General features: G+C 47.2%; 9 protein-coding genes across 9 annotated transcripts; 5 read left to right on the top strand and 4 right to left on the bottom strand.

Moving 5' to 3' along the window:
- Nucleotides 1-326: 326 nt before the first annotated feature.
- On the top strand, nucleotides 327-3,858 carry N7469_006437 (uncharacterized protein; the record flags this gene model as incomplete). The annotated part of the gene is made up of 2 exons (XM_056645355.1): nucleotides 327-2,783; nucleotides 2,839-3,858. 2 exons carry the CDS (start codon nucleotides 327-329, stop codon nucleotides 3,856-3,858), a joined length of 3,477 nt encoding a protein of 1,158 aa, XP_056500593.1.
- A 329-nt stretch (nucleotides 3,859-4,187) lies between these two features.
- On the bottom strand, nucleotides 4,188-6,008 carry N7469_006436 (putative NADPH oxidase (NoxA); the record flags this gene model as incomplete). The annotated part of the gene is made up of 4 exons (XM_056645354.1): nucleotides 4,188-5,077; nucleotides 5,130-5,539; nucleotides 5,590-5,844; nucleotides 5,899-6,008. 4 exons carry the CDS (start codon nucleotides 6,006-6,008, stop codon nucleotides 4,188-4,190), a joined length of 1,665 nt encoding a protein of 554 aa, XP_056500592.1.
- A 2,619-nt stretch (nucleotides 6,009-8,627) lies between these two features.
- N7469_006435 (uncharacterized protein) lies at nucleotides 8,628-9,189 on the top strand (the record flags this gene model as incomplete). The annotated part of the gene is made up of 3 exons (XM_056645353.1): nucleotides 8,628-8,685; nucleotides 8,750-9,066; nucleotides 9,133-9,189. 3 exons carry the CDS (start codon nucleotides 8,628-8,630, stop codon nucleotides 9,187-9,189), a joined length of 432 nt encoding a protein of 143 aa, XP_056500591.1.
- A 629-nt stretch (nucleotides 9,190-9,818) lies between these two features.
- N7469_006434 (mismatch-specific DNA-glycosylase) lies at nucleotides 9,819-10,811 on the top strand (the record flags this gene model as incomplete). The annotated part of the gene is made up of 1 exon (XM_056645352.1): nucleotides 9,819-10,811. One exon carries the CDS (start codon nucleotides 9,819-9,821, stop codon nucleotides 10,809-10,811), a length of 993 nt encoding a protein of 330 aa, XP_056500590.1.
- A 773-nt stretch (nucleotides 10,812-11,584) lies between these two features.
- N7469_006433 (SBDS family protein) lies at nucleotides 11,585-12,055 on the bottom strand (the record flags this gene model as incomplete). The annotated part of the gene is made up of 3 exons (XM_056645351.1): nucleotides 11,585-11,632; nucleotides 11,691-11,814; nucleotides 11,892-12,055. 3 exons carry the CDS (start codon nucleotides 12,053-12,055, stop codon nucleotides 11,585-11,587), a joined length of 336 nt encoding a protein of 111 aa, XP_056500589.1.
- Nucleotides 12,056-12,423: 368 nt separating this feature from the next.
- Nucleotides 12,424-15,218, bottom strand: N7469_006432 (putative Rho guanyl nucleotide exchange factor; the record flags this gene model as incomplete). The annotated part of the gene is made up of 6 exons (XM_056645350.1): nucleotides 12,424-13,415; nucleotides 13,476-13,701; nucleotides 13,759-13,977; nucleotides 14,034-14,234; nucleotides 14,295-14,609; nucleotides 14,667-15,218. 6 exons carry the CDS (start codon nucleotides 15,216-15,218, stop codon nucleotides 12,424-12,426), a joined length of 2,505 nt encoding a protein of 834 aa, XP_056500588.1.
- An 897-nt stretch (nucleotides 15,219-16,115) lies between these two features.
- N7469_006431 (putative 26S proteasome non-ATPase regulatory subunit Nas2) lies at nucleotides 16,116-17,035 on the top strand (the record flags this gene model as incomplete). The annotated part of the gene is made up of 4 exons (XM_056645349.1): nucleotides 16,116-16,280; nucleotides 16,344-16,416; nucleotides 16,496-16,839; nucleotides 16,904-17,035. 4 exons carry the CDS (start codon nucleotides 16,116-16,118, stop codon nucleotides 17,033-17,035), a joined length of 714 nt encoding a protein of 237 aa, XP_056500587.1.
- A 501-nt stretch (nucleotides 17,036-17,536) lies between these two features.
- On the top strand, nucleotides 17,537-18,666 carry N7469_006430 (Ran family GTP-binding nuclear protein; the record flags this gene model as incomplete). The annotated part of the gene is made up of 5 exons (XM_056645348.1): nucleotides 17,537-17,599; nucleotides 17,864-17,956; nucleotides 18,017-18,170; nucleotides 18,252-18,457; nucleotides 18,535-18,666. 5 exons carry the CDS (start codon nucleotides 17,537-17,539, stop codon nucleotides 18,664-18,666), a joined length of 648 nt encoding a protein of 215 aa, XP_056500586.1.
- Nucleotides 18,667-20,174: 1,508 nt separating this feature from the next.
- N7469_006429 (DEAD/DEAH box helicase) lies at nucleotides 20,175-23,886 on the bottom strand (the record flags this gene model as incomplete). Its single annotated transcript, XM_056645347.1, has 3 exons — nucleotides 20,175-21,623; nucleotides 21,784-22,546; nucleotides 22,613-23,886. 3 exons carry the CDS (start codon nucleotides 23,884-23,886, stop codon nucleotides 20,175-20,177), a joined length of 3,486 nt encoding a protein of 1,161 aa, XP_056500585.1.
- Nucleotides 23,887-24,646: the final 760 nt, after the last annotated feature.

Below are 24,646 nucleotides of genomic sequence, written 5' to 3'. Positions count from 1 at the left end.
GCCCCGGAACAACCGCTTTAGGAAGGAAATGCCGGTTTATCAGTTATCGCCGTCCATCGCGATAAACTTAGAGCTTCTCAGGTTCCAATAATATTAATAACTTGTCTCATTTAACAACTTTCAGAGTTGAGGGGTTGTTGTCTCTCATGGAGTGGCCTCCGTGAAGATGGAATCTCAGGTGAGTCTGAATTATAAGTAATAGAAATAACCTCCAACTAATCGATTATCGCAGGACAGGAAGTCCGTCCCCAAGTTCTCAAGCTTCAAAGCTCCCATATTGTCCTCTCACGACATTCGGCCTGAAAGGAGGCCCGACAGACCACAGGATGATCGAAAATCTCGCCACAGAAGTCGTCGACATGGTGAAGGACGCTCACGCTCGCCACGCCAGTCCGAACGAAGAGGGCGACAAAGATCATCTGATAAACGTTGTCGTTCACGTTCTCCCCGCCCTACCACCCATCGAGACCATGGCATTGCTAAAGATCACGTCGGATATTCCGCAAACGGAGATGGGGAAACGCAGAGCGCATGAAAATACGGTTGCAAGCATTGCAAATGAGCGTTCCACTCGGACCGATGATCCAGCAGGGGACCTCTTTGTCATCGATTTGAAAGGTGATAGACACAACTTAGTATACGGTACTACACATCGCTATGCTGTACCCACATACCGACGAAGTGGTCGTGGTCAGGTTCTGGGAGCTGATCCGCGGTACCGGATTGATCGAGATCATTTGGACAGTGATAGTCTGGTCTTGCGGATGAAGGATTCGCTGTCTTCGAATTCATTCAAATCTGCTAAATCCTTGTCTAAACGTGTTTCTCGACCTGTTCGGCTTTTCCGGGTGAAAGTTGATGATGATTCTCCACATGCCGGCGAGATCGAGCAGGACTTTGTCTCCCTCGAGCCTGCGATGCCGGATGGAATAAATGGGGCACCCCAGAACGAGGATTCTGGTGATGAACGCCATGGATATCGCTCGATTCATGGAAAGGCAAAAGAGGAGGACGTTATTCCTCGGTATATGGAAATTGATGAAGATAACGGAAACGAAAATCAGGGCTCTCTAGGCGAACGGAAAGCTCTTCATGCGGAACTAACACGGGCGGTGCACAACGACCCTACAGACGTTTCCGGGTGGCTAAGATTGATTCATCACCAAGAGCTTTTGATTCTCGGTGATGATGACTTGCGCCCATTGACATATAATGAGCAACAAAGTGTGGCAGACGTGAAGTTATCACTATACGAAAAGGGAATCAAACAATGCGTTGGCAGTCCCCATAAGCACCGACTGATTCTGGGAAGACTTCAAGAATGTGCATGCCTGTGGGATACGAAAAAGCTACTTGACGAATGGAATAAAGCCCTACGTGAAAGTCCGGAATGCATTAGCCTCTGGATCAGCTATCTCAATTTCCGTCAAACTGACTTTCAAAATTTCGATTTTGAACGCCTAACGGTAACCTTCACCGAATGCCTCAATCTGAATGCATCAGTCACTTCGAACACCTCCCGGCATCAAATACAATGCTACTTGTTCCTTCGTATGACTCTCTTTCTTCGTGAAGCTGGGTATCTGGAACTTGCAGTGGGCCTTTGGCAAGCAGTACTCGAGTTTGTGTGCTTTAAGCCGGAATCACTGTCTGAGAAAGTAGAAGAGCATGTAGTCTCCACTTCCTTTCGCGATTATTGGGAAGGAGAGCTACCGCGTCTCGGTGAGAAAGGGTCGTTGACATGGCGAGGCTCGGTTACCGGCCAAGCAAGCAATCATCATGTCTATCCTCTTCATATATTGCGCCATTGCATTGAACCCTCGTTGCTAATGGAATCTTGGGAAGAGACCGAGAGCGAACGCACACAAGCATTCCGGCTGCCATCTCGGACTCTAGATCAACTTCGATTTGTTGAAAATGGGGACGATCAGGAGCAATATGTAGATGATCCATACTCTGTGGTTCTCTTCTCCGACTTAGCTCACATGCTGAAGCTGTTCCAAAATTTTGACTGCGTCGATGAGTTGGTCGACAGCTTTCTATACTTTTGTCAATTGCCACATTTCACAAGGCCAAAAAGCTCACCAACAACACGTTTGTGGGCTGGCGATAACTTCATCAGGAACGAGTCCATGGACCATGTGGAGCCTCGCCTTACCCGTTGGACGGCCGATAATGAGCAATCGACTTCGCCTCTCCACTTTCCAAGTTCCAATTTTGCGCATACAACATGTACGCTTTTCGCTGATCCCAATGACTGGTTTGACTCATTTTTTTCATGGCGTGAAAGCTCCCAGTCCCCTGAATCTTCGGTCCTTGATACAGAATGGGTGCAGATGACACTGCGGACTCTGGTGGAGCGTGGTAGTTCCCGCGAAGGATTCGATGAAGAATTAGCCGAGTATACTCTTGCACTTATACTCGCATCGTCACCTATCAAAGCAAAGAAATATGCGAAGACCTTACTCAAGAAGTGGACATCCAGTCTTAGGGTTTGCAACGCCCTGGCTTTGATAGAATGGCGAAATAATTCGCCAAGTGCTGCTGCTCAGGTCTGGTCAAGCTCAATCTCCTGGAGTCAGCAGCTTCCAGAGGACACAAACGTTGAGGTGGGGATTCTTTGGAACTCTTGGATTTGGGAACTACTTCGCCAGAACGATAATTCTCGGGCCTCTTACGTATTGCATGCGATTCCCTTACGGAGCATAGATACATCTGTGTACGCCAATATCGAATCGCCCAGCAAGCCCTCCAACCCAACATCTACGGTTCAAGTCCAATCGGTAAGCAGAAAAGCCCTCCTCCCCACAGTATCTTCGCATTTTAACAATTTGCCAGTTCCTACGAGAATATCAGGCGCGCTCAATTGGCTTGGGGAAGCTTCATTCTTTTGTGGCATTTACAGATTGCCTTGCCCTGCTACTCTTTGTTGAGAAATATCCCATCCAGACAGCACTTGATGCATATTCGTCTGCGGTACTCAGACTCAGTGATCTCCGAATTGAGGACCGGAAACACAAGTCGTATGTTACGGAGCTTTTGCACCAAGCCCGGGCCAGGCTCGTGTTTTTCAATCACCGGATGAAATTCTCCCGTCTGACCCCAATTGAGATTCGCGACATTCTCCAAGAGAGTATCTCCTTGTTCCCTCATAATACAATATTCCTCTCTCTCTTCACCTGGAATGAATCTCGTTTCAATATCCTTGATCGCATTCGCAATGTTCACCTGCTCGCAGCAGATCCAAAAACTCGGTTCAAACTTGAAAATGATTCTACATTATCACTTACCGCCGTCCAATCCGCGCCCGTCACGACTCATTTGCTCTCCATATGGTCAGAACTATGCCGTCCGATTTGGGCTGGATCGACTAAACATTCAGTGCGCGGTGCATTTGAAAGAGCCCTTGGCGACGATTCAGATTCGGGCTCATTGAGGTCCGGTATTCGAAACATGCACACCAGACTCAGCACAGGCAGTGCACGAACTAACATCATGATCTGGAAACTCTACATTATCTTCGAGGTCTACCACACACAAGATATCGGTGCAGCAAAGGCTGTGTTTTATCGTGCTATTCGAGCATGTCCATGGTCAAAGCAACTTTTCATGTTAGCTTTTCAACATCTTCAAGACGAGAAAGTCCATCGAATCATTCAGGGCAAGTCAAAGTCTTCTGGCTTTATTTTCGAAGACCTTTATTCGCTGTACCGTACAATGACGGAGAAGCAACTGCGCATTCATGTGGACATCGAAGATAAAATCCAGAATGCGCTTGCAAATAGACAAGACAACGTCGACTATGGACATTCTTCTTCGGGCGACAACGATCATGCTCAAGCTACCATCGACCATTAAGGAGTATCCTCGATGGAATGAATTTACTCGAATGGGCATGACGCTGCCTTTATAACTCCCGGCTGGGGGTTTGTACATAACTCTTATGGCTTAAAATTCATATAATAAGGAACAAATTTACTGTCCAAATACAATAGATTCAGTATCGAAGTCTGCCGTCGTTGGTACAAGGATAGCGTACTGTCGAACGCACCGTGAACTCCGCACAGTAAGGGTTATAAGCTTTAATTCTAGCAACAGAAGAGCGAGGGAAAGTCGTGACTCATAATTTCGTTCGTGATAAAGGGTATCGCATCTGGTACAATTAATCTGAAATCCAAACTCCAACATCAAAAGTGTTCTTTCCAGAACTTGAATCGGACATCCTTTGTTGATGAAGCCTTAGCAGCATCGTCTATCTGCCTGGCTGCCACATTTGGACCACAGAAATACACACCGATTTCGGTGGTCGATGCACTCTGCAGGCCTCTCATATATGTTTGATCAAGCAGGCCATGGCGCATGGCTGTAAACAGCCGCTTGAAATCGGGACGACCGAAATTTGTACGACTTCGCAGTTCAGTCAAAGGGTCTAGGGCTTGACCAACGGAGTTCAGGTAGATATTTGCCGCTGTGTTATCGTCCAAGCGTTGCGTGAGATAGGTATGGATGCGCAAGAATTCGGCACTTCCTTCTGAGGCAGCTGTTGAGGCCGACTGCGATTCAAGAGAAGACAGAAGAGCTTGAAACCATTCGAAGGAAGATGTATCCTTGCAAATCCAGATGAACTCGACACGGCGCAATCGACGCGGGGGATTGGGTCGAGAGCGCAGGTGCCAAATGTTTTTCAATATCGATGCCCAGGGTGTGACGCCGATGCCTGTCCCAATGAGTACAGCAATTTCGTTCTCGAAGACATCCTCCGCCGGAGCACCATATGGTCCATCGATACGAAGCTTCGGCATCATCTGCCCGTTTTGTAGAGCAACTTCGTACATTCCCATTGGATCGAGACCTTCAAGATCTCGGGCCTGCGCAGGACCGCATCCGAGTGCATCACCTAGCGCTCGTGTAAAATCACCCACTTGACGTACGTGGACACTGACATATTCATCAAAAGGACAGGAGGTGATCGTGAAAGGGTGCCACTGGGTACTTGATACATCGGGGACCTGAAGGAATAGCCATTGGCCGGCCTTGTATTTCATGCTTGGCTTGTAGAATTGAATCTCCATCGCAGCTATTCCATGGATTAGCCAAGTTCATAGATACCATAGACTCTTGAGACATACCGTATGGATGACGAATGACCTTGGTGATCACTGTTTCTCGGCGAGAGCGGATTTCTCGATAGAGTCGTTCGCAGAGGTATAGAGCTGCTCCTGCAAGTTCCCATCTCCACCCCTCATATCCCAGGCAATGGTCCCAGAAGCCTTGGCCTGCAAATGGCGAGAATGGCTCCGCGGTATCGCGTACGAAGCATCCGGTAGCATGGGTATATAAGGCCAGCATGAATGGAATAAAAAGATGATGCGTGTACCAGAAGGTTTCGTAAGCCTGCTGGCGGATGCGATGATGAGCGGTGGTATACATTAACAGCATGCACAATAGCATGACATGACCTGTGATACCCGCGGCTTGTGTATAATGGATTTGAACAGCAAGCTCAGGGCGAATCTGATTCTTCTCGATGTTGTAAAAGCTGGTCTATGTTAGCCATAGTACGATAGGGTGATACTGGTGATATCTTACTTCACATAGTGGGCAGCAGTATGAATTCCAGAGAATACCAGTAAGGAATATGCGACTTGTCTATGAAACCAGGCTGATTCGTCCAAGGGGAGCCACCGTATTTGAGGCCTAATCCATCGCAAGACATTCCGGCACATTGGCAAAAGAATCAGAGTCGCATCAACTGAGAGCACAAGGCCGGCACCTCGGGACATCCACACAGAGTACTTGAGGACATTCAGGGCCGCTAGTTTTGTATTGACAGCTTGTAAATACCTAGCCTTTCATTAATCCCAGATCCGTCGGTTCATGATGGATATGACAACTTACCAACCCAGGGCAAAAATGCCAATATGGACCCCCCAGAATCCGACATAAAATACAATTTTTGAAGGCGTCAAATCGAACCTTTGAAGCCAAGTATCATTAGAAGCGGCCATTTTGCCGGCTTGGAATATTGGCAAAGGACGTCGGCCAGCGACGACTCCGTATATTAAAGGAGTGACGAGCGTGACGGTTGACCAGCAACCTAAGTCTCCCGATGGTAACTCTCGCTCGAGGAAACCAAGGTAGATGCTTTCCCCTTATGATTCCGTTGTGTTCTAGCGAAAAGTGCTGGTTCAGTCACAGCGTAGGTTGGTATTAATTCGTCGGCGTCGTCGCTTCTCCATGAACCTGGTACGGACTCCAACACTTCTCCCGACCGAGGGACGTTATTATTGACAGAAAGAATCAGCAGTTGCTTCTCCTAACACTGACGGCCGTAGTATTGGAGTTTGAAGCCTTAAGGTCCAGGCTTCTTAGTGCGACAACTTGAAGTCTTTGAGCAACTTTTATGTAGTAGGGCGCGAGGCACGAAAAGCCCGTCGTTGGCTTAGCGACCTGTTCCAAGGGTATTAAACTATGTGTCTGAAAACACCGTAGATTTCGAGTGACTTGATTGACGTTGTAAAGGACTTTGATGTCGAGCGACCATAGATTGGACAGGATAGCAGGATGTGTAAAGACAAGAATGCAGTCCGATGGAGGTTGAGAATCCCAGCGTTGTGGTTTTACCTGCAGGGGAGGGGGGCCCGATCTATAATTACATCGCTTCTGGCGGGCACAACAACCGAGAACGCCAGTGGCTTTCTAGTCCAATCGACTAAACTCTGCTACGTCTGTGCTCTAAGAATCTCCTTTTACTCGCACGACTTTTGAATGGTTACTGATGGATGTGATAGTTCCAAGTGGCCCCGAAATAACAAGAGGCTGGTGCTCGCCATTTGACAACTTCTGATCCAGGCTCGTCAAATCTTGCCATATCTTATGTTCTAATTCTATCTTTCTTCTTGGCTCCGTTTCAAAGAACTCTGAAATAATATGCTCGATGGCCTTGGCAGTATGTATGTATTCTTGACAATGTTGAATTGCGTTGAACGTGGCAGCCCACAGTGATCTCATACTGCGACTAGTAAATTCGTGATAGTACTACAGGTGTGGGTCGAGGCAGGCTGAATATTTTCATTTTGATCGACAGTGTAGGGGGGTTACGAAATACGCTTTGATTAGCGAGAATATATTCAAACGATCCTAGAATTTCAAAATTATATGCTCTTAGTTGCAGGCAAGACGGAGCTATGTTCCATTCGGGCAGCTCATTAGGCGGGGCAACGCTTCTATGTATGTATAGAAAACAACATATCACGACCCCGTACCAGACTGTTAGAGGAAGTCTCCGAACAGAGCGAAAAGGAAAATCCATGCTAGTGAATAATAGAGAGGCTGGTGACTGGCCAGCGCCAACTGAAGCTAAAGCAAAGCGTTCTTTTAGCACTGGCCTATTAAATGCATTCTGCAGCCGCCAGCCATCGTCACACGGGAACTCCGGGGCAATACGAGTCGGTGAGGAGGGTCCATCATTCTATTCAGGCCTTGAATTGGATCCTGATGTGAGGTATTGAGTCCAGAGAAATTCCAATTATAGATTTACCTCTACTGATGTTGTGGTATGATTATCCCGCTATCTTGAGTTCTCCATTCTCATTCCAGCTTACTACATATGACAATGACGGTCCACTTGGCATCCTACATATTGCATATCATATTTGCTATCACAAGCCCGTTCCTTGGTTCAAATTACACAGGAATACCGGAAGAGATTTTTGACTCATCTGTTCAGATGTCAATGTCAGTAAGAAAGCGAATATGGAACAAAGACCTGGTCCTCATAGTCAAATAGGATCATCAGGGCTTGCTTGGTCATCTGACTCCGCCTTGTCGCAATCACTCCCCGTTTCTGCGGTGGTACTGGCAGCACAAGCAGGGCTATAACCAAATTCACTCAAGACAGCCACGGTTGACAATCTGAATGTGCGTGAAACCCCAACCCCCCTCACTGGAAGCGCGTGCTGCTAGATGCAGCTCGTCACGCCAAGTCACAACCTCGTGGCTTCTGATTTGTTGACGGCCGCATTGCTATCCGCACCGTCACATCACCCATCTCCCAATCACACCGCACATCAACCCTGATGAAGAATTTCTCGATGAGGGGATGTCGAGGATGAAGTGCTATCGAAGGCATTGATTGGCCCCCAGCGCCTATATGCATCTGTGCGGATCACATCCTAGTCTGCTATTCTTGAGAATCCCGCCCGTCAAAGGTCACCAAGCGTGCATTGATCAATTTTTGGCGCATTGCAAGGTCCTTCGTAGCTTGTCCTTGTCCGCGATGATTTGTCTGCAGTTGACCGTGCGGGCCTAAGTATAGAATGTATTCTCTTCCCTCCCCGCTTGGATTGCAGCATCCCCTCCGAGTCGCAACCCAGAATTTGATCTCTATCATGCCATTCTATACCTCATCATCATGACAAGGTCGTAGATCCAATATCAATCACGGTCCTTGGTACTATATCTCTTCAAAAAGAAAATACTACGGAACGAAGCATATGGATAACGGGTTGCGTTCTAACGACCTCTTAAGCGCCCAACTTTGAGCGTCGTTGAAAGTCGCTATCATAATCTTTCGCTGGACGAAAGGCCGAGCTACAACAACTCAAAACTCTACATAATCCATCACCATGGGCAGGCTGATCAAGAATCACTGGGGGCGATTAATTATACTCGTGGCATCAGCTTGTATGTATCAATGATCTTAGCCTGAGAAGCTCCGAACTTGCGCATAGAAGCTAATGCATGATAGACCAAATCGCCAGTGCGATTGAATGCTTTATATGGCCAAAGGTCTTTTGGGATTTCATCTCCAAGAACCTCGATGCAGCTGTCGCGCCAGTTCCTGTCCTCCAAATATTAAATCTGTTAATGGGCCTCATTGGTTTGGCCTGGGAATGGCCTTTAAAATCTCTCGCTGGAACATTTCCACATCGCAGCATCGAGATTCGACTAGTCGTTTATCCTCTCAGCGCATTATTTGCAGCTTTACTATACCAGGGTACTGACCCCGCATTATACTACTTGGTCGGCATTGGGGTATACTTTTGGGCGTATAGCGAAGGAGAGGTATGTTCTATTTCCTTTATTTTTGACAAGAGGTTTCCCTGTCGCCAGTCCTAACATTCTCCACAGGTTGTCTGTCCCGAGCCCTGGACTTTACCAAAGAGGTCAGGGTTGCTCAAAGCATAATAACCACTGGAACGTTCGGTCTGGCACCATGATCATTCCAGACGCAGATCAAATATATACATGTATATAGTAATGAACAATGAACCTATAGTTAATTCTAGACATCACCTGATGTTAGAAGTAACATGGGCATGTTACTTCTACTAATATTAAACTCATCTGACGCTAAGTTTCTGCACGTGAGATAGACCTTTCTCCTCTTCCTCCGCTTACAATGCAATTAAATTGCACATTACATACTATGGATACCTATCCTAGGTAGTATACCTATGCTAGTAGTTAGCGATGCATGTGTTGACGCCTGGTTCCTCAGGCCTCCATGTAAGTCACCTAACTAACTAGAGCATCACACCTGCACCTCCATCACTTCCTCCTGTATGCATCGTCATCATCACCGCTAACATATTCAATTCCCCTCCTCGGTATTGGCAGCTTGGATGCTAATTTCAAATATATCCATTAACTTGTCACATATGTACTGAGCATAACAAATCGACGTTTGCCACATGGCACGTGATGTACTACGATGTCAACAGCAGCGCTGTCTCCGATTGACTCATCCAACACGAACAGAACTTACTGACCAAACAGATGATAAAATCTAGCCTCCTTCATACATATTTATCAAAATGCAATCGCCTGGCAATTCACCAGAAAACTGCTCGGATTTGCAAAATGACATCAATCCAAATACAGAAAACGGTCCCGCCAACAGAATCACCAGCTTTAATGGCAAGCTCAATCGATTCTTACACTCGACGGACATGGCCACAGAGTCATCTACTAAACCTGCTAGTCACAAGCGCCAAAGAACCAACACAACAATCTCCGAATCAGTCTCTGCTACAACAATCCACCCTCAATCAAGCACTCGCATGACACGCTCTCGCTCCTCGTCTACAATGTCCACTACGACAACATCAGATTCTCCCGCAAAAAGACCTCGTCGACGCAAGCGGTCCCCACCTGCAACCCCCTCAACTGCCGCAGACTCTCTTCTCCGAGACACTATTCCGGCAAACCTAACGCTACTTTTGGTAGGCGTGAACCCGGGAACCCTAACAGGAACAACCGGGCACGCCTACGCACACCCGTCCAACCTCTTCTGGAAACTCCTCCATGCCTCCGGTATCACACCAATCCGCCATCCACCATCAGACACATACAAGCTCCCAGAACTGTATAACATCGGCAACACGAATATCGTGGAACGACCAACTCGAGACGCTAGCATGTTGACCAAGGCCGAGATGAACGCGGGTGTACCCATTCTCGAAGCAAAAGTTGCAGCTCAGCGGCCGGAAGCGGTGTGTCTTGTTGGTAAGAGTATCTGGGAAGCTATCTGGCGAGTGAGGCACGGGCGAGCTATTCGGAAGGAGGAGTTTAAATATGGATGGCAAGATGAGACTGAAAATATGGGCCGTGTAGATGGTTCTGACTGGGGTGGCGCACCTGTCTTTGTTGCGACTACAACCAGTGCTTTGGCTGCTGGGATGAGTTTTGCAGAGAAAGAGGCTGTTTGGACTATTTTGGGGAAATGGGTTCAGCAGAGGAGAAATAATATACTTCCACAAGGGCCGCATGGTGCTGTGGATGCGCATTTGGAAGACACTGTAGAATAGTGTCAGATGGCCAAGACCTTTTACTACTATATAAGTGTAAATATATTATTATGATATTACGAATGTCATTCAACTCTACATCCATGGATCTGAGATATTATAATTTTGAGATTAATTTAGCAGATCCTATTACTCCTGAGGTGGCCTGGTTCCTGTTTAAGCCATACTTGGCTGAGTACTCGCGACTGATGCTACAATTATATGAACGAACCTTCTTCCATTTTTGGAAATGTACTGCATGGGTGCATTGTGTGAATACCAGACGTAATAGCCGCCATCCTGACCTGGCTAGCAGGCATACGAGTGTACAATAATATTCCACATTATCGCTATATGTCGAGTACTGCCCTCAAATGATGGGCAAATTCTACCGGAAGTCATCAATTATGACGCCCATTCGAGGTCGAAGCCCAAAGATCTACTATTCAACCGTGCTACTACCTGTTGGAATATGTGAAGTTTGAAATTTTTTTTTTGGTATTTAGTATCTGACGAGTTCCATAGCCCGTCATTCGTTATGTCATAATATCAGGTATCGTAGCCTGTCTTCTGGGTGAACATAAACCCATTGTGGAGCTTGACATGCATCCTCCGCATCTTTAATAACCGAGCTCGTTATCAATGACGATTCTGCTGCACTGCATTACATGAGGTGGCAGCCAATGGCATGGTAATTTCAGCCACGTAGAGAGGAAATCTCGGACATAGCATGAGGTTCTAATGCAGGAAGGTGCAGTGCGTTTCGTTCCATCAGTGTGGAATACAACTCGCATTTAACGGGAACCGTTGGCGTCATTCTTGCCTCCCTCGCGCTCGCGGGACTGATGACTTATTAGTATATGTATTTCAATATTAATTGGAAGGTCTTCATGCACTCACAGTAATGTTCTGGTACTCTCCATTCTCCAGAATCTTAACAATGCAATCATCCTCCTTCTCCGAGCCAAACTCATCAGCAAGGATGGACTTGGAGGCACCATCCATGATACCTTGGGCACCGTGACTATTTCCAAATTAGTTAAACATACCCCCCCGCATAAACACAAGCTCAAAAGCATTGATAGCTGAGGTAAAGCTTACCGGTGTGTAACGAAGATCTTCCAGCCGTTCACAACATCAGCAAGTGGGATGCTGCGGTCATTCTTCCACTTCTTCAGAATCTCAACGTCATCGACGAAGACGATAAAGTCCTCAGACTTTCCCTTGTAGAAAACCTTGGTGGCAGTGTCGTTTCCGCGAGCCATTTTGAAGTTCAATTGGTGTGAATTGTTTGATTAAAGATAGAGATGAATGATTTGAAGCAGAAGGAAGTCAAAGTGGCGGCGGGGAGGTTTAAAAGCACGATGATGGCATGTGACGTCATCCGCCGAGCTCGTGTCATCAGGTGTGGGATTTCCTCTTTGGGCTCCTCCCTGCTTGCTCCAACGTCATCTACTTGTTGTTTTTGCGATGCTTTAGTGGGGAAAGCTGATTCAATTGCTTTTGTTTCTACAGTAGGCCCCCGCCATTACGTTGTGCCAAGCTAATAATAATGCGCCCCCTGTTCATCTCTGCCTCCACTCTTTCTCGAAACTGCCAGATAAATCCTGGCCATGATCCATGATCCCCACCTTCATCTAACTCCAGCACCCCCTAGTCCAAAGCCCCGTTGTGTGTCGTGTTTTGGTCCCTTCGGTGAGAGAGCACCGAACAAGCTCAAGGGTGAGCTCCATTTCTTTCGCGTAGGAGATAGCTCAGCACTGCCTTGACTGGAGCGCTTCTCGCTGCGCGGCGAACTGGCTACTGAACCCAGCTGCTTTCTCGAGCCTCGAAGTCGGAGAGTTTTGGATCGACCGGACATTGCTGTGGGTGTTTTGGGAAAATTGGGGGATTTGGATGACCTGTACTCCGTCGCCGGCGAATATGATTGCTGCTCGTCGCACCCATCGTGACCTGTTATCGATTCCTTTCCCTCGCAATTGTACTCGTCGACGGGTGTCCCATCGGTGAGAATCGGTCCTGTGTGGGCTGTACTCAAGGAAATTGGTCTCCGGTTGAAACCTCCGTGGAAGCTGAGACGTCTCATGAGAGAGCCATGTCGGAACGACTCCCCTCGAGCTAGCACCATGCCCGGAAACGGTAGCACGTCGCGTGTATAAATATTCGCGATTGTCTTCTCCAAACGAACCCGATCAATTCGTCGAGCCGTGATGGTTGACGTGCTACGTATGACCTGTGTCTTGAGCCTTTCAATCTCGCTCCTGGGTGGGTTTGCTGGTTCATCGTGGCTGTTGGGGTAGTGTGTCTTCTTGATCACAACCTGTTGAATGTCACACTTGCGCGCAATTGACATGGAATCCATAGATGATCTGCGAGCGAGTGAGGAGACCGCATACTGTATTCGATCCAAAGGTACCAAAGCGATATTGACAAAGGAATACCGTCTTGGATCCCATGCACCGCCCGGTCTGGCCATTTCGCCCAGGGAGGCGGAAGACCGCAGTATTTCGGTTTTCCAATGCCTCTCTTCCACAGCAGATGATGCACTCAGAACAAACTCGAAATTATCTTCCTGCTCATGGAAAATTAATTTCCATGAGTATGGGCATCCGTAGCAAAAGAGACCTAGGAAATATTAGATCGGCTCAGCGTGAGTTTCCAGTTTTTCAAGTGTGGCTATCATACCTCGGCCATTCTGGACGGTGTCCATTTTCAGGTCATCTATGTAGATACAGGCGACAGCTTTCAGTCGCCGGGAGTCATCGTTGCCTTTGGCCAAAAGAAAATAGCAGCTGAAAAGAACGCAGACCATGAAGTCTCCAATTGTCTGCTCTCGCGTCTTGTAGGCAACATGCAGAACACCACATAAAGTCATAGGGCCAAGCTCTCTATATACATCCTGAAGAATCTCCTATTCATGTTAAATTATTACGCAGCCGTCGCACTCCTGAGATGACGATGCACGTACCGTCTCGGAGAAATCAATTTTCGCTTGAAGCAGTATCGTTTTATGAATGCGATCTTTATTGACAGGATTGCCAGTTGCTGAGTTAATCCGTGCAACCATGATACGCAGGCTTTCCAATACTTGGCGTATCTCATTATGTGAGGTTGGACAGTCACCAATAGGGATGCTTCGAAGGAGGTCTTGTAGGAGAAGTGGATATTTGCAAAGACGTTGAATCGGCTAATTGATTATTAGCGCCTCATGCAGTACATACTGTGACCCACGGGACGGCGTACCTTGATCATCAAGTCATTCATCAACATTGAGCGATTATCTTCATGCTTCCGGGCCTCTGTAGACGCAACTGACTTGGACAAAGCTTCAATACCCTGCTCAAACACTGCCCAGTTGGATATTGGACGGCGGAGGATGGCCACATCTTGTGTTAGAAGCTCATAGTTACTACAAAACTCTTCGTATACGGAAAAAGAAAGTGACTGAGTCCTTATGGTCAGCTTTGAAGTGGTTCAGAACCAGATTTGTAGACCATGGCTTACCAATTTGTCGATTTCGCGTACGACTTCAAGACATTCCATCGGCTCTGCAACAAGAGTCTTCAGATGTCGGTCAAATTCTTTCTTGAACTTTCGGGTTCTTAGTGATCGATTGTTAAGCGCTTTCAGGCCCCTCAGATCCATGGTGCCTAGTCGCTTCGTAAGACCTCGAGAAACGAAATCTGAAGCAGCGTCTGGAATCGGACCAGCCGACATGGGCGAGATTGTTTGAAGCTGTGCCAAGAAGCATTCATGAATCTCGCGGATTTTTAGAATATTATAATATATCTGAGGTCTGATGTGCAGCATCGGGAGTATCTAAGCATTCCAGGTTAGTTAAACAAACATCCCTCGTCGTGCCTTTGGACAAGTTACCCCTGCAAGTGCAGTCAGACCTTGCACATAGTCTGCTTCAGTTGAAACCACTTCTTGAAGAAGCTGGCGCCTTTTCATCGCACGCTGATCCGCCGCTTCATCCACTGGGCTGCCTGATGTTGGTCGAGAGCTGTCTGCCGAAACTCGTACTTCTGATGCAGTGCTTTGGTTGGTTGTGCTTTGGGTGTTGGCTCGAGACCTCGCCACACTTTGGCTCGCAGTACTCATAGTGGCAGTCTTAACAGTCCCTAGATGTGAGGATTGCCCAGAAGATATCTCCCAGCGTTGCTCCTGGGTTGAGTCGTGGAGTTGTGTCCGGTTCTCCGTCGCAATATCCGGTTGTGACAAGTCTTGCCAGCCCTCCACGACTCTTTCGGGAATCGTCGGTGGAATTCGCTTGCGTATACGAAAACTGTTCATCCATCGCTTGAAGGGTAGTGTTGCGGCTTTTTCTGTTGAGAGATCATCATCCAGCTCGTTGGAGCCTTCCTCTGGCATATCCTCCTCGCCCAGCAGCGGCCTCATATTCTCTGCGGTATCTTCGCCGGCCATTGCGTCTTTAGGGTAGCAGCCCGGGAATGGTATTCTGTAATTTGGCACCAAATGTCATGAGGAGGGGGGGATTGCAAGGTGGACGAGGAAATCTCCAACAACAAACTACCGAGTACAAAATCAACCTCATCGTTTGGCAGTTGCGATGGAGCACGCCAATAAAGGAAAATCGCATTTGATCGGCAAATCGGACACTGTTTTAGTCCATGAGAGTGTGAGACGGCCATCATGACTTCAGGTAGCTGATTGTGTTTGGGAGTCTGGCCCTTTTGAATCTCATCCATGTACGTACGTCATGGCGCGAGGCAACTCAACAGGTGAGATTGAAACCGGGTCGATAGGCTCATAGCAGGGATGTACCGCTGCAATTTGACTTGGAAGAAATGTTGGGTGGGACTGCAGGTCGTAATATCAGAGAGAAATGAAGGAGGGAAAAATTGTTTGTCCAAGCAGTGTTGAGTCGTTGGTCGTACTATAGAGAGAAGACTGCATGAAATACTAGGGCAGGCTGGTATAACCTAACGTTTCCGAATGTCCCTTATTACTACCACTAAAAAGCATAATAGATTCATAGGCAGTCTTACTGCTCTACAAAGTAATAGTTAGTAAGTCGATAGTACATCTTAAAACTACTATAAGACCTAATATCAATAGCCTGAGCGAGTCATCACACCTGAGCTACACTTAGAAAGAAGACATGACGGACCAACACATATTGCAGTATACCGTTGAGAGATATCTCTCATCTTTACAAAAACATATACTAACTACTTTTACTAGTAACATTCTACGAGTACACATCTATGAGAGCGCGCCAGGCGGCAGCGCTTATATAAAAAGCGAGACCCACCCAGTCTTAATAACGCGGCGATACTTTGATCTTCCCCACCTTCTACTATGGGCATCCCCATGGACGACGACATTCACGCCCCGACAGTGGCCTCCGGTCCAACATCCGGAGGCGCCCCTTATGATGCATCGAAGTTATCGATGCCGAAGTTGATGCAGGAGAAGGAGCGGATCGAGGAGGAACTGAGTGCACTGAGCAGCGTCCTCAACTCGGTGAGAGAGCTATGAACCCCGCCTCCGACAAGATCGATCCAAACTGATATATTTTACTTGAAGCACGGTGTGAGCATGCGATCAACTCTTACAACATTCGATGGATATCCGCGTGATGATATTGATATCGCTCAAGGTACGCTAGCAATCTTCCCGGTCGCTGATTATATGCGGAACTACACAGGCGGAGATAATTACTGACCCCGATAACTTAGTCCGAACGACACGCGTCCGGATGATTCGCCTACAGAACGACCACAAAGAAGTAATGAAATATCTCGAGAAAGGTCTTCATGCACATTTCGCCCAACTACAAAATACGCAAGGTGTTGCTTCTACAAATGGGACCAGTGTGCCAACCACGAACGGACCGACCAGCGTCGCAGATGCAAGCACGCTAGGGACACCGTTTGCCAAGGTCAATAGCGTGGAACAGAATAGTCCAGCTGCTCAGGCAGGCCTGAAGGCCGGGGACACTATTCGGGGCTTTGGGAACGTGAACTGGCTGAACCACCAACGGCTGACCAAGGTTGCCGAGACAGTTCAGCAGAACGAAGGAGTAAGTGATCTTGTGTCAAAGAACCATGCCCACACACTAACATTTTTAATTTCCTTTTCTTCAGCGCGCTGTATCGGTTAAGATCGAGAGAAAGAACGAGAGTGGATCAGGAACCGTCAACTTAGATTTACAACTCACCCCTCGACGCAATTGGGGTGGAAGGGGATTACTGGGATGTCATCTTGTGCCCTTGTAGACCGACAGTACTTTGTATGTACTGTACTTTACCTCCTTGCTGTTGCCATGACTACAGGAGACGTCTGATCAGACTTGTAAAATGTAATGAACGCCGTACCTTGTCCCCGACCATTCCTCTCTCTCTCTCTCTCTCTCTCTCTCTCTCCCTTTCTCCTATTTTTTTTTTATTAAAATCCAAAAGAGAGAGATGAATAATCTGACTGATAAATAACCAGTACCGTCTTCCATTTTTCATTTCCATTTCCTTTCAATTATCTTTAATCAATAATAATAGCCCTATCAAAGACAAAAAAAAACCACAAAAAAACACTACGTCAGGCCACAGGGCATTTGGTGCTGACTAAGCTGGCAAAAATTGCACGAACCGCATTATTATTCCCCTTCCCTTCCTTCTTCTCCTCCCCCCCACCCACCACCAATCTCCATCGAACGTTGTCATTCTTGTTCGACCCGTCTCCTTCCATCCTCCCATAATTCTCCGTCTCTTTTTTAATTCACAATGACCGAGCAAGCACCCCCTACCTTCAAGCTCGTCCTGGTCGGTGACGGTGGTACTGGTAAGGTAAGAGAAAGAAGATCACTTCCAAAAAACACATCCTTTTTCAGCCTCCAGTTTTCTCAAAGGGGCGATAGCGACGTCTTTGCGATCATCCTGGGGACTTCCTTGAGCCTTCGATGCCAGCTTGGATCTCATCGCGCTTTGAATAACTCAACTCGCCTCTCCCCTCCCTTGCCCCGCCATTTTGTCAACAAAAAGATGGAAAATATCTGCCCAACGCTCGCCTCACCCGCGCAACGCCATCGCTAACACAACCAAATCACATAGACCACCTTCGTTAAGCGCCACTTGACTGGAGAGTTCGAGAAGAAGTACATCGCTACTCTTGGTGTCGAAGTTCACCCTCTCACCTTCACTACCGTATGCTATGCCCCGCCGAACCCCGCCCCGATGACGGCCGACTAACTCGATATACAATAGAACCTGGGAACCATTCAGTTCGATGTCTGGGATACCGCTGGTCAGGAGAAGTTCGGTGGTCTCCGTGATGGCTACTATATCAACGGCCAGGCCGGTATCATCATGTTCGATGTTACCTCCCGTATCACCTACAAGAACGTCCCCAACTGGCACCGTGCGTATCGCAATCATTGAAATAGAACCAGATACTGGTTCTCCTTTTATCAGAATGCATTAGACTAACTTTTACCTCCAGGTGACCTCGTCCGTGTCTGCGAGAACATCCCCATTGTTCTGTGCGGTAACAAGGTCGACGTGAAGGAGCGCAAGGTCAAGGCCAAGACCATCACCTTCCACCGCAAGAAGAACCTGCAGTACTACGATATCTCCGCCAAGTCTAACTACAACTTCGAGAAGCCCTTCCTGTGGCTCGCTCGCAAGCTCGTCGGCAACGCCGCTCTGGTACGTTGCTCACAAAAAATTACATCGAGATAAACTTCGATCATACAACGCCATATCAATACTGACCATCTTTGCAGGAGTTTGTCGCCGCCCCCGCTCTTGCTCCCCCCGAGGTCCAAGTCGACCACGCTCAGCTCGAGGAGTACCGCAAGGAGATGGACGCTGCTGCCAACCAGCCCCTCCCCGACGAGGACGATGCCGACCTGTAAAATGGTCTCTATACCTCACGATTCCCGGCGTTTTCTCCGGAAATTCCTGGCACCTTTGGACACCTTCGGCGCGGTGGTTCTCACGACCATCTGACGAGTTGATAGTCCATGAGGCGACCAGGTCACATTTTCCCTTTTGGTTTTACATTCCCGAGGCAAAAAACCGCTCTCAGCATTACGATTCAATTCAATTTAAAGTTCAATTAAACTAATGCAGCCTAGCTTTGTGCGCATTGGCTATGTAGACGCCCCCTCCGGGGATGCAAGAACCTTGTCCAACGCCAGTTTACCCAATACAAAAATAAAGATATGGCGTTTTGCCAAGCAGTACTACGTAAATCTGAGTCCCACGTTAATTACCCAAATAGGAAAAATCCATGGCCTTGCACCCTCACAACTATCTCCTTCATCGTAGATAACTCAAACAACCTACATACTTTCACATCGTCAGTATTTCGCTTATAGGTATAAGCGAAATATCGCATAGGTATGTGATGCTTCACTGATCGGGATCTAGTGATTTCCATATCATCTACATATATTGTTGTCGTTAACTACATTGTCTTAACCTTTCAATAATGCATCTACGTCTCATATTCCGCTTCACAGTATGATTTGGAAATCCTGTCCCGTACATAAACTTGACCATGTAGCGGAAATTCAGTACATGGAGTGAAGGGCTGTAACATTAGTTTGCGCCGGCTATCTTTTATTTCTGCAGTGCTTTCCGTCGAGCCAAGGCAGTAGAAATATAAATATGGAAGGCGGTATGTGTATTGAAGTAGACAGCAGGTAAAAGCGGTCAGTAGTGTGACTCAAACTTATGCTCACCAATGTACATTTCCATCTAATCCAACTTAGAACAATCTTTGATATCTGTTTTGTACATAGGTTTGGGAACACTCACTCAAATTGTTTTCAAATGGACAGCGCAGGAAATTATATCGAGGTATCTGATTTCATTTCACTGACTACAATCTTCGTCGAGTTGATGCTTTCCATTTTGTTCCTCTCGCTGTATTTAGAAATTTCAAAATTTCATAAAGGCATTTGCCAAGTCATGTTGATTACTTTCTCGGAATGAGCGAATATCTAGATGTAAAAAGATGTAACTGGCTGGGAGCTCAATATATTCCAATCCTCTTACTCATGGCATGTCTCGGGTTTACTAGGACGTTTCAAGCAGGTGTGCGCACTTCGCCAACCTAAGCCTTGGAAAGCTTACAGTAAGTTTGCTCTGAGCAGCTGGGGGATTCGTAGGTTGTATTGAACGAAGGACTACCGTATATAGCGGATCTCTAAAAACTCGAATGAAAGCAAAGCACGCTCAGGTGGTTTTCAGAAAAGTACAAGTCATCAAACATCAGCGAATTGCCAAATTCCTCTCTTGCCAGAACCCTACAGAAAGCAAACTCTATTAAAATCCATGATCATAACTGAAGGATATCACATTAGAAAATCGCAATCGTCACGCCAATCATGCAGCAACGCCCTAAAGAAATTTGAAATTAGCCAACGGCGGCAGGGGATTGTAGGGTGTAGAGGAAACATACGAAAAGGTAAGCCAAATCTCTCGCACTCAAGCGAGACACGTTCATTGTACCGCCTTCATCAAGGGCACCAGTGATAAGTTCACGTTTCTTATCTTGAAGCTCCACAATTCGGTCTTCGACAGTCTGCTCGATGAGCAAGCGGTGCACAAACACCTCTTTGGTTTGACCAATTCGATGCGCTCGATCAATCGCTTGGTCTTCGACGTAAGGATTCCAAAATGGATCGAACAGGATCACATGTGAGGCAGCAACCAGATTCAAGCCAGCATTGCCGGCCTTAAGGGAAACAAGCATGATCCGTACGGATGGGTCATCTGTGAAAGCTGCGACGGCGTCATTGCGGTCTTCTACCTTCATGGAACCATCGAAGCGGACATAGTTCCAACCGCGGCGTCCGAGAGGGACACTTAAAAGGTCGAGCAAAGAAGTAAATTGACTGAAGACGATGGTTTTCTCGCCTTGCCCCCTTTCCTCATTTGCCTGCAGAATCTCCAACGTCTTCTCGATCTTGGAGCTTGGGATCCAGGATCGTTCCAGGCGCCGAAGATACTTTCGTCTCTCTTTCAAATTTTTCTGACCGAGCTTGCGCAGTTCGGCTAGAGACTTCTTTTTAGTCTTTTTACTCTTTGTCAGTGAGTTGGTATCAGAATCAGAATCGTATTCCGTGTCTGATTCTTCATCGACATCCTCATCTTGATCTTCCTCGCCATCGTCCTTCTCAGCATCATTGTTAGGCAGTGAACTAGGGTCATGCGCTTGTTTGAACGAATTCAAATCAGTGACCTTTGCAGGATCCACCTGACCACGGCAATTTTGACATTTGACAAAACCAGACGTATCGTCTCGGGCAAGAACAGCGGGGTCAGAAATACGAGCAAAGCACTCGGAACAGACAGAATGGCCACAAGGGATATAGATGACGGCGTTACCAGCACTATCCATACAAACTGGGCAAGTACCAGTCTCTTCGTCCTCTTCTGCATCCAGATTCTTGATCCGTTTGACAACGTCAGGCTTTAATAACTTTGCGTTGGCAATAAGATCAATTTCACCGGCACTGGCCGGCGACTCGGTGCTGATCTCTTGCAGTAGATGTGGATGACAACATGCTTGTCGTAGCCGGAGAAGCAGAACCAGCACATGGCCATAATGTCGACCAAGGGTGCCGTTATTCAGATACCTTGTGATCTGCCTCTGTGTATTGTCACTAAGTTCAGTATATATCCCTCGTTCGGTTTCATTGAAGACGACATGAACTTTCTCAATAACCTTTGCTGGTAATTGCAGGATTGGCTGGCCGTTTATTTGCGATGTTTTTGTGCGTCGCAGACAGACAGACTTTACCAGAACCCGCAACTGTAGCATAGTATTTTCGTCTACCATACCACCTCTGACAGGGAAACTCTATATGCGTGGTTAGTTTTGTGCTCTTAGTGATCTTTGTGTTTCAGAGTAGGGCGGAGGAAAGTTTGTCGAACTTCTTCTCCCGGAGACAAGCCACCAAATTGCCAAACAGCATCTCAAATTTGCAGATAGAAAGATAGAATATTAACCGAGGACTTACTCTTTTGAACTTCTCTTTGTGGTTATATGGCCGAATGCGGAGAAATTTGAGGAGAGATTGAAAGTCATCGAGCTTGTTCATCATGGGTGTTCCGGTCAAGCACCAACGATGGGTGGCGTCCACAGCGCAGCAAGCTTTATTGCTTTTTGCACCAGGGTTTTTGATATTCTGAGCCTCATCCACGATGATTCGGTGGAACTTGCTCTTTGGTGTGAAGAGAATTGCTCTTTTTCGGTGTATACTGACGATATCTGGATCCATTCCCGCTTGCTCCATTTCGTCGGCTGTGGCCAAGATCTTATGATTAGCTGTCAAAGTGCCGAATGTGGTGATGATTATATCATATCGGCTAAGATCCCTCCAAGCAATCTGGCGTTGTCTGTCGTGGAAGGTGTAGACTGACAGCTTGTACTTTCCCGGGTGAACATGTCGTGCAATCTCTAGTCTCCATTGCTCCATTAGAGCTTTCGGAGCAACGATTAAACACGGGTGCCGTTCAGGGTCTGTAGGCGGTCTAGCAGTGATGAGAGCAATTGCTTGTATAGTTTTGCCGAGACCCATATCATCTGCTAAGATCCCACCTTTTTGGCTGCTGTCTTCCTTGGCTTTCATCCACGTTAAGCCTATGTTTTGGTGCTTCATCAAAGTCACCTTGAGAGCACTGGGGGTCGCGTCATTGTCCGCCTTTGCTGCATCTCGGATATCTTTGATGCCTGTTAGAAGATTCTTAATGTCCTGGGGGAAATTCTGCTCTTCGTAGCGTCTGTATTGGTTTGTTAGTATATTGCAGGTAAATATCGCGAGAGACAAATCAATTGCAAAATCTTACTCCATGTCACCATCATCATCGCCCATGTCGAATTCTGCGCCTTCTAACTTGGTCATGGCCGACATTGCGGGGTCTGCCGCCCAGGGAATCTGGCGGGGGTACGCTAGATAAGATGGATATGGCGCATGACCATATCCTCGAGGGTCTCCGAACTGATATCCAAGCTGGGAGTTGAATGAGTTCCCAGATATTTCTTGGATATCGTCATCCAAAGGTCCTCTCCAAGGAGGAAATGATACTCCTGGGATATACTGCTGCGCTCGCAAAGGATCGGGTGGTCTTGGAATTGAGGAGGCGGGTCTGAAACCAGAACTATCGAATCTGTTCATGTCATGCGGCCGAATAGGCATCTGGCTGATCGGAGGTAGAGTTGATGTTGTCGGCGGCGGCGGCGATGAAGAGATTAAATATGGTCCAGAATCATCCTCAACCGTGTCTTCCGCCTGTAATTTTCTAGCCATCGCCCCGTCTCGTTCCAAGTTGATATCTCTTATGACCACGCGTTCTTCCTCTTCCTTTTCTTCCTCGAGAGCCTCGAGCACTTGCGAAACAGAAATCCCACTGGTCATGGCCCTGAATTCGAGATCGTCGGTGTCATTTTTCCTTTCTTCATAGTCCTCTCGGATCTTGACCAGTTTCGCATCCAGCTCTGCCGATAACTCCTCCATTCTAGCCTCATACTCATTTACCAAGGCTTGTCGTTTTGGCCGAGCAGATAACACAGGCGAAGTGGACGAATCATAACGCGGTCGTTTACGAGAAGCATCAGAGACCAACGAGTTCGCTGCTCCATGGCCTCCGTTGGCCTGAGACACGAATGGAGACGGTGCACTTGAAGGAGTGTAGGGTTGCGTAGAGGTATCTAGGAGATCCGTACGAAAGCTGGGACGAACAGACGCAGGCTGACGTGGTGAAGGACCATATGGCGAAGGAGCATTTGGAGAAGGACGACCTGGTGAAAGACCATTTCCAGAACCCGTAGAGCCAGAAGCAGGAGTAGTATATTGAGAGGCAGCATTTGAAGCTGCAATGGGCTCCATGGTGGATGTTTCTTGTCCCGCTGGGCCGGGTTGCGCATCATCTTCCGTTGAAGCATCCGGGGTATTATTGCCCAATAGCGCTTTCAGTTGAGCCTCGAGTTGCTTGAGCATTTTGGCGTCTTCGGCCAATTGCTCTGGGTCAACTTGGGTAGCAAGGTCCTCCTCGTAGAGAAACCTTCTTGTTTCAATTTCTCCGAGGAGGGACTCCACCTCCTTGTCTCTGTCTGACGCCATCTTGGTACTTATACTTTCCCGCGCGTAATGACAACAACGATAATGAGTCGATAAAAAGATGTTGGGCTAAAATTGAGACAAAATTGAAGCCCAGTCCAGCTTCTAAATAGCAATTTCCAGAGAAACGTAATCTATTCGAGTGTAAGCTTTTTCTTCCCCAAATAATTCAAAATAGTAAAAGGAAACGCGAAGGCGGTGGGATCAAGGGTGGTCAGGCAGCAGGGCAGATGTGAGGATGAGCGCGCATAGATGGGTAAGATCAGAGATGAGACCCCAGGAAAATGTGGATATGAACGATGCAAGTTGGCAATCGTGTCGAAAGGAGAGACATACCACAAAGGAATCTGGTGATATTGGCTGGGTGGCTCTACCGATGAATTGTTAAGAGATCGACGGAGTCAAGAATTGCGAAATGTGAAATCAAAGACAGACATGAGTTCGATTAGGAAGTGAAAGTCATGAGAAAGCATTTCAAGTAGCAACAAATGACATTCCATGCATAATCTGATAGATCATCTCCGATCTTGCTGTTGGCGAGCTGAGGATGGAGCAGGAGAGTTGGAGTTTGACGCGGCTATCCGCAGTGCAATCAAGGAACGGCCGAGTCGGCGAGACACGACACAATTACAGCGTGATCTCTTTAGGAACCAGAGCTTGCGGGTTAAATCGAATGAGAGTTTCCTACTTGAATGGGATAATTTTGAATGATTTTAAAGAAAACCCAATCTCTCAGAATAAGTGTATATTGAATGGTTGAATT

Source organism: Penicillium citrinum (assembly GCF_028827155.1).
Source record: "Penicillium citrinum strain IBT 23319 chromosome Unknown utg000005l:1.0-1900146.0:1.0-1900348.0, whole genome shotgun sequence".
In the NCBI taxonomy this organism is placed as follows: Eukaryota; Fungi; Ascomycota; class Eurotiomycetes; order Eurotiales; family Aspergillaceae; genus Penicillium; species Penicillium citrinum.
This window is presented reverse-complemented; position numbering and strand designations above follow the sequence as displayed.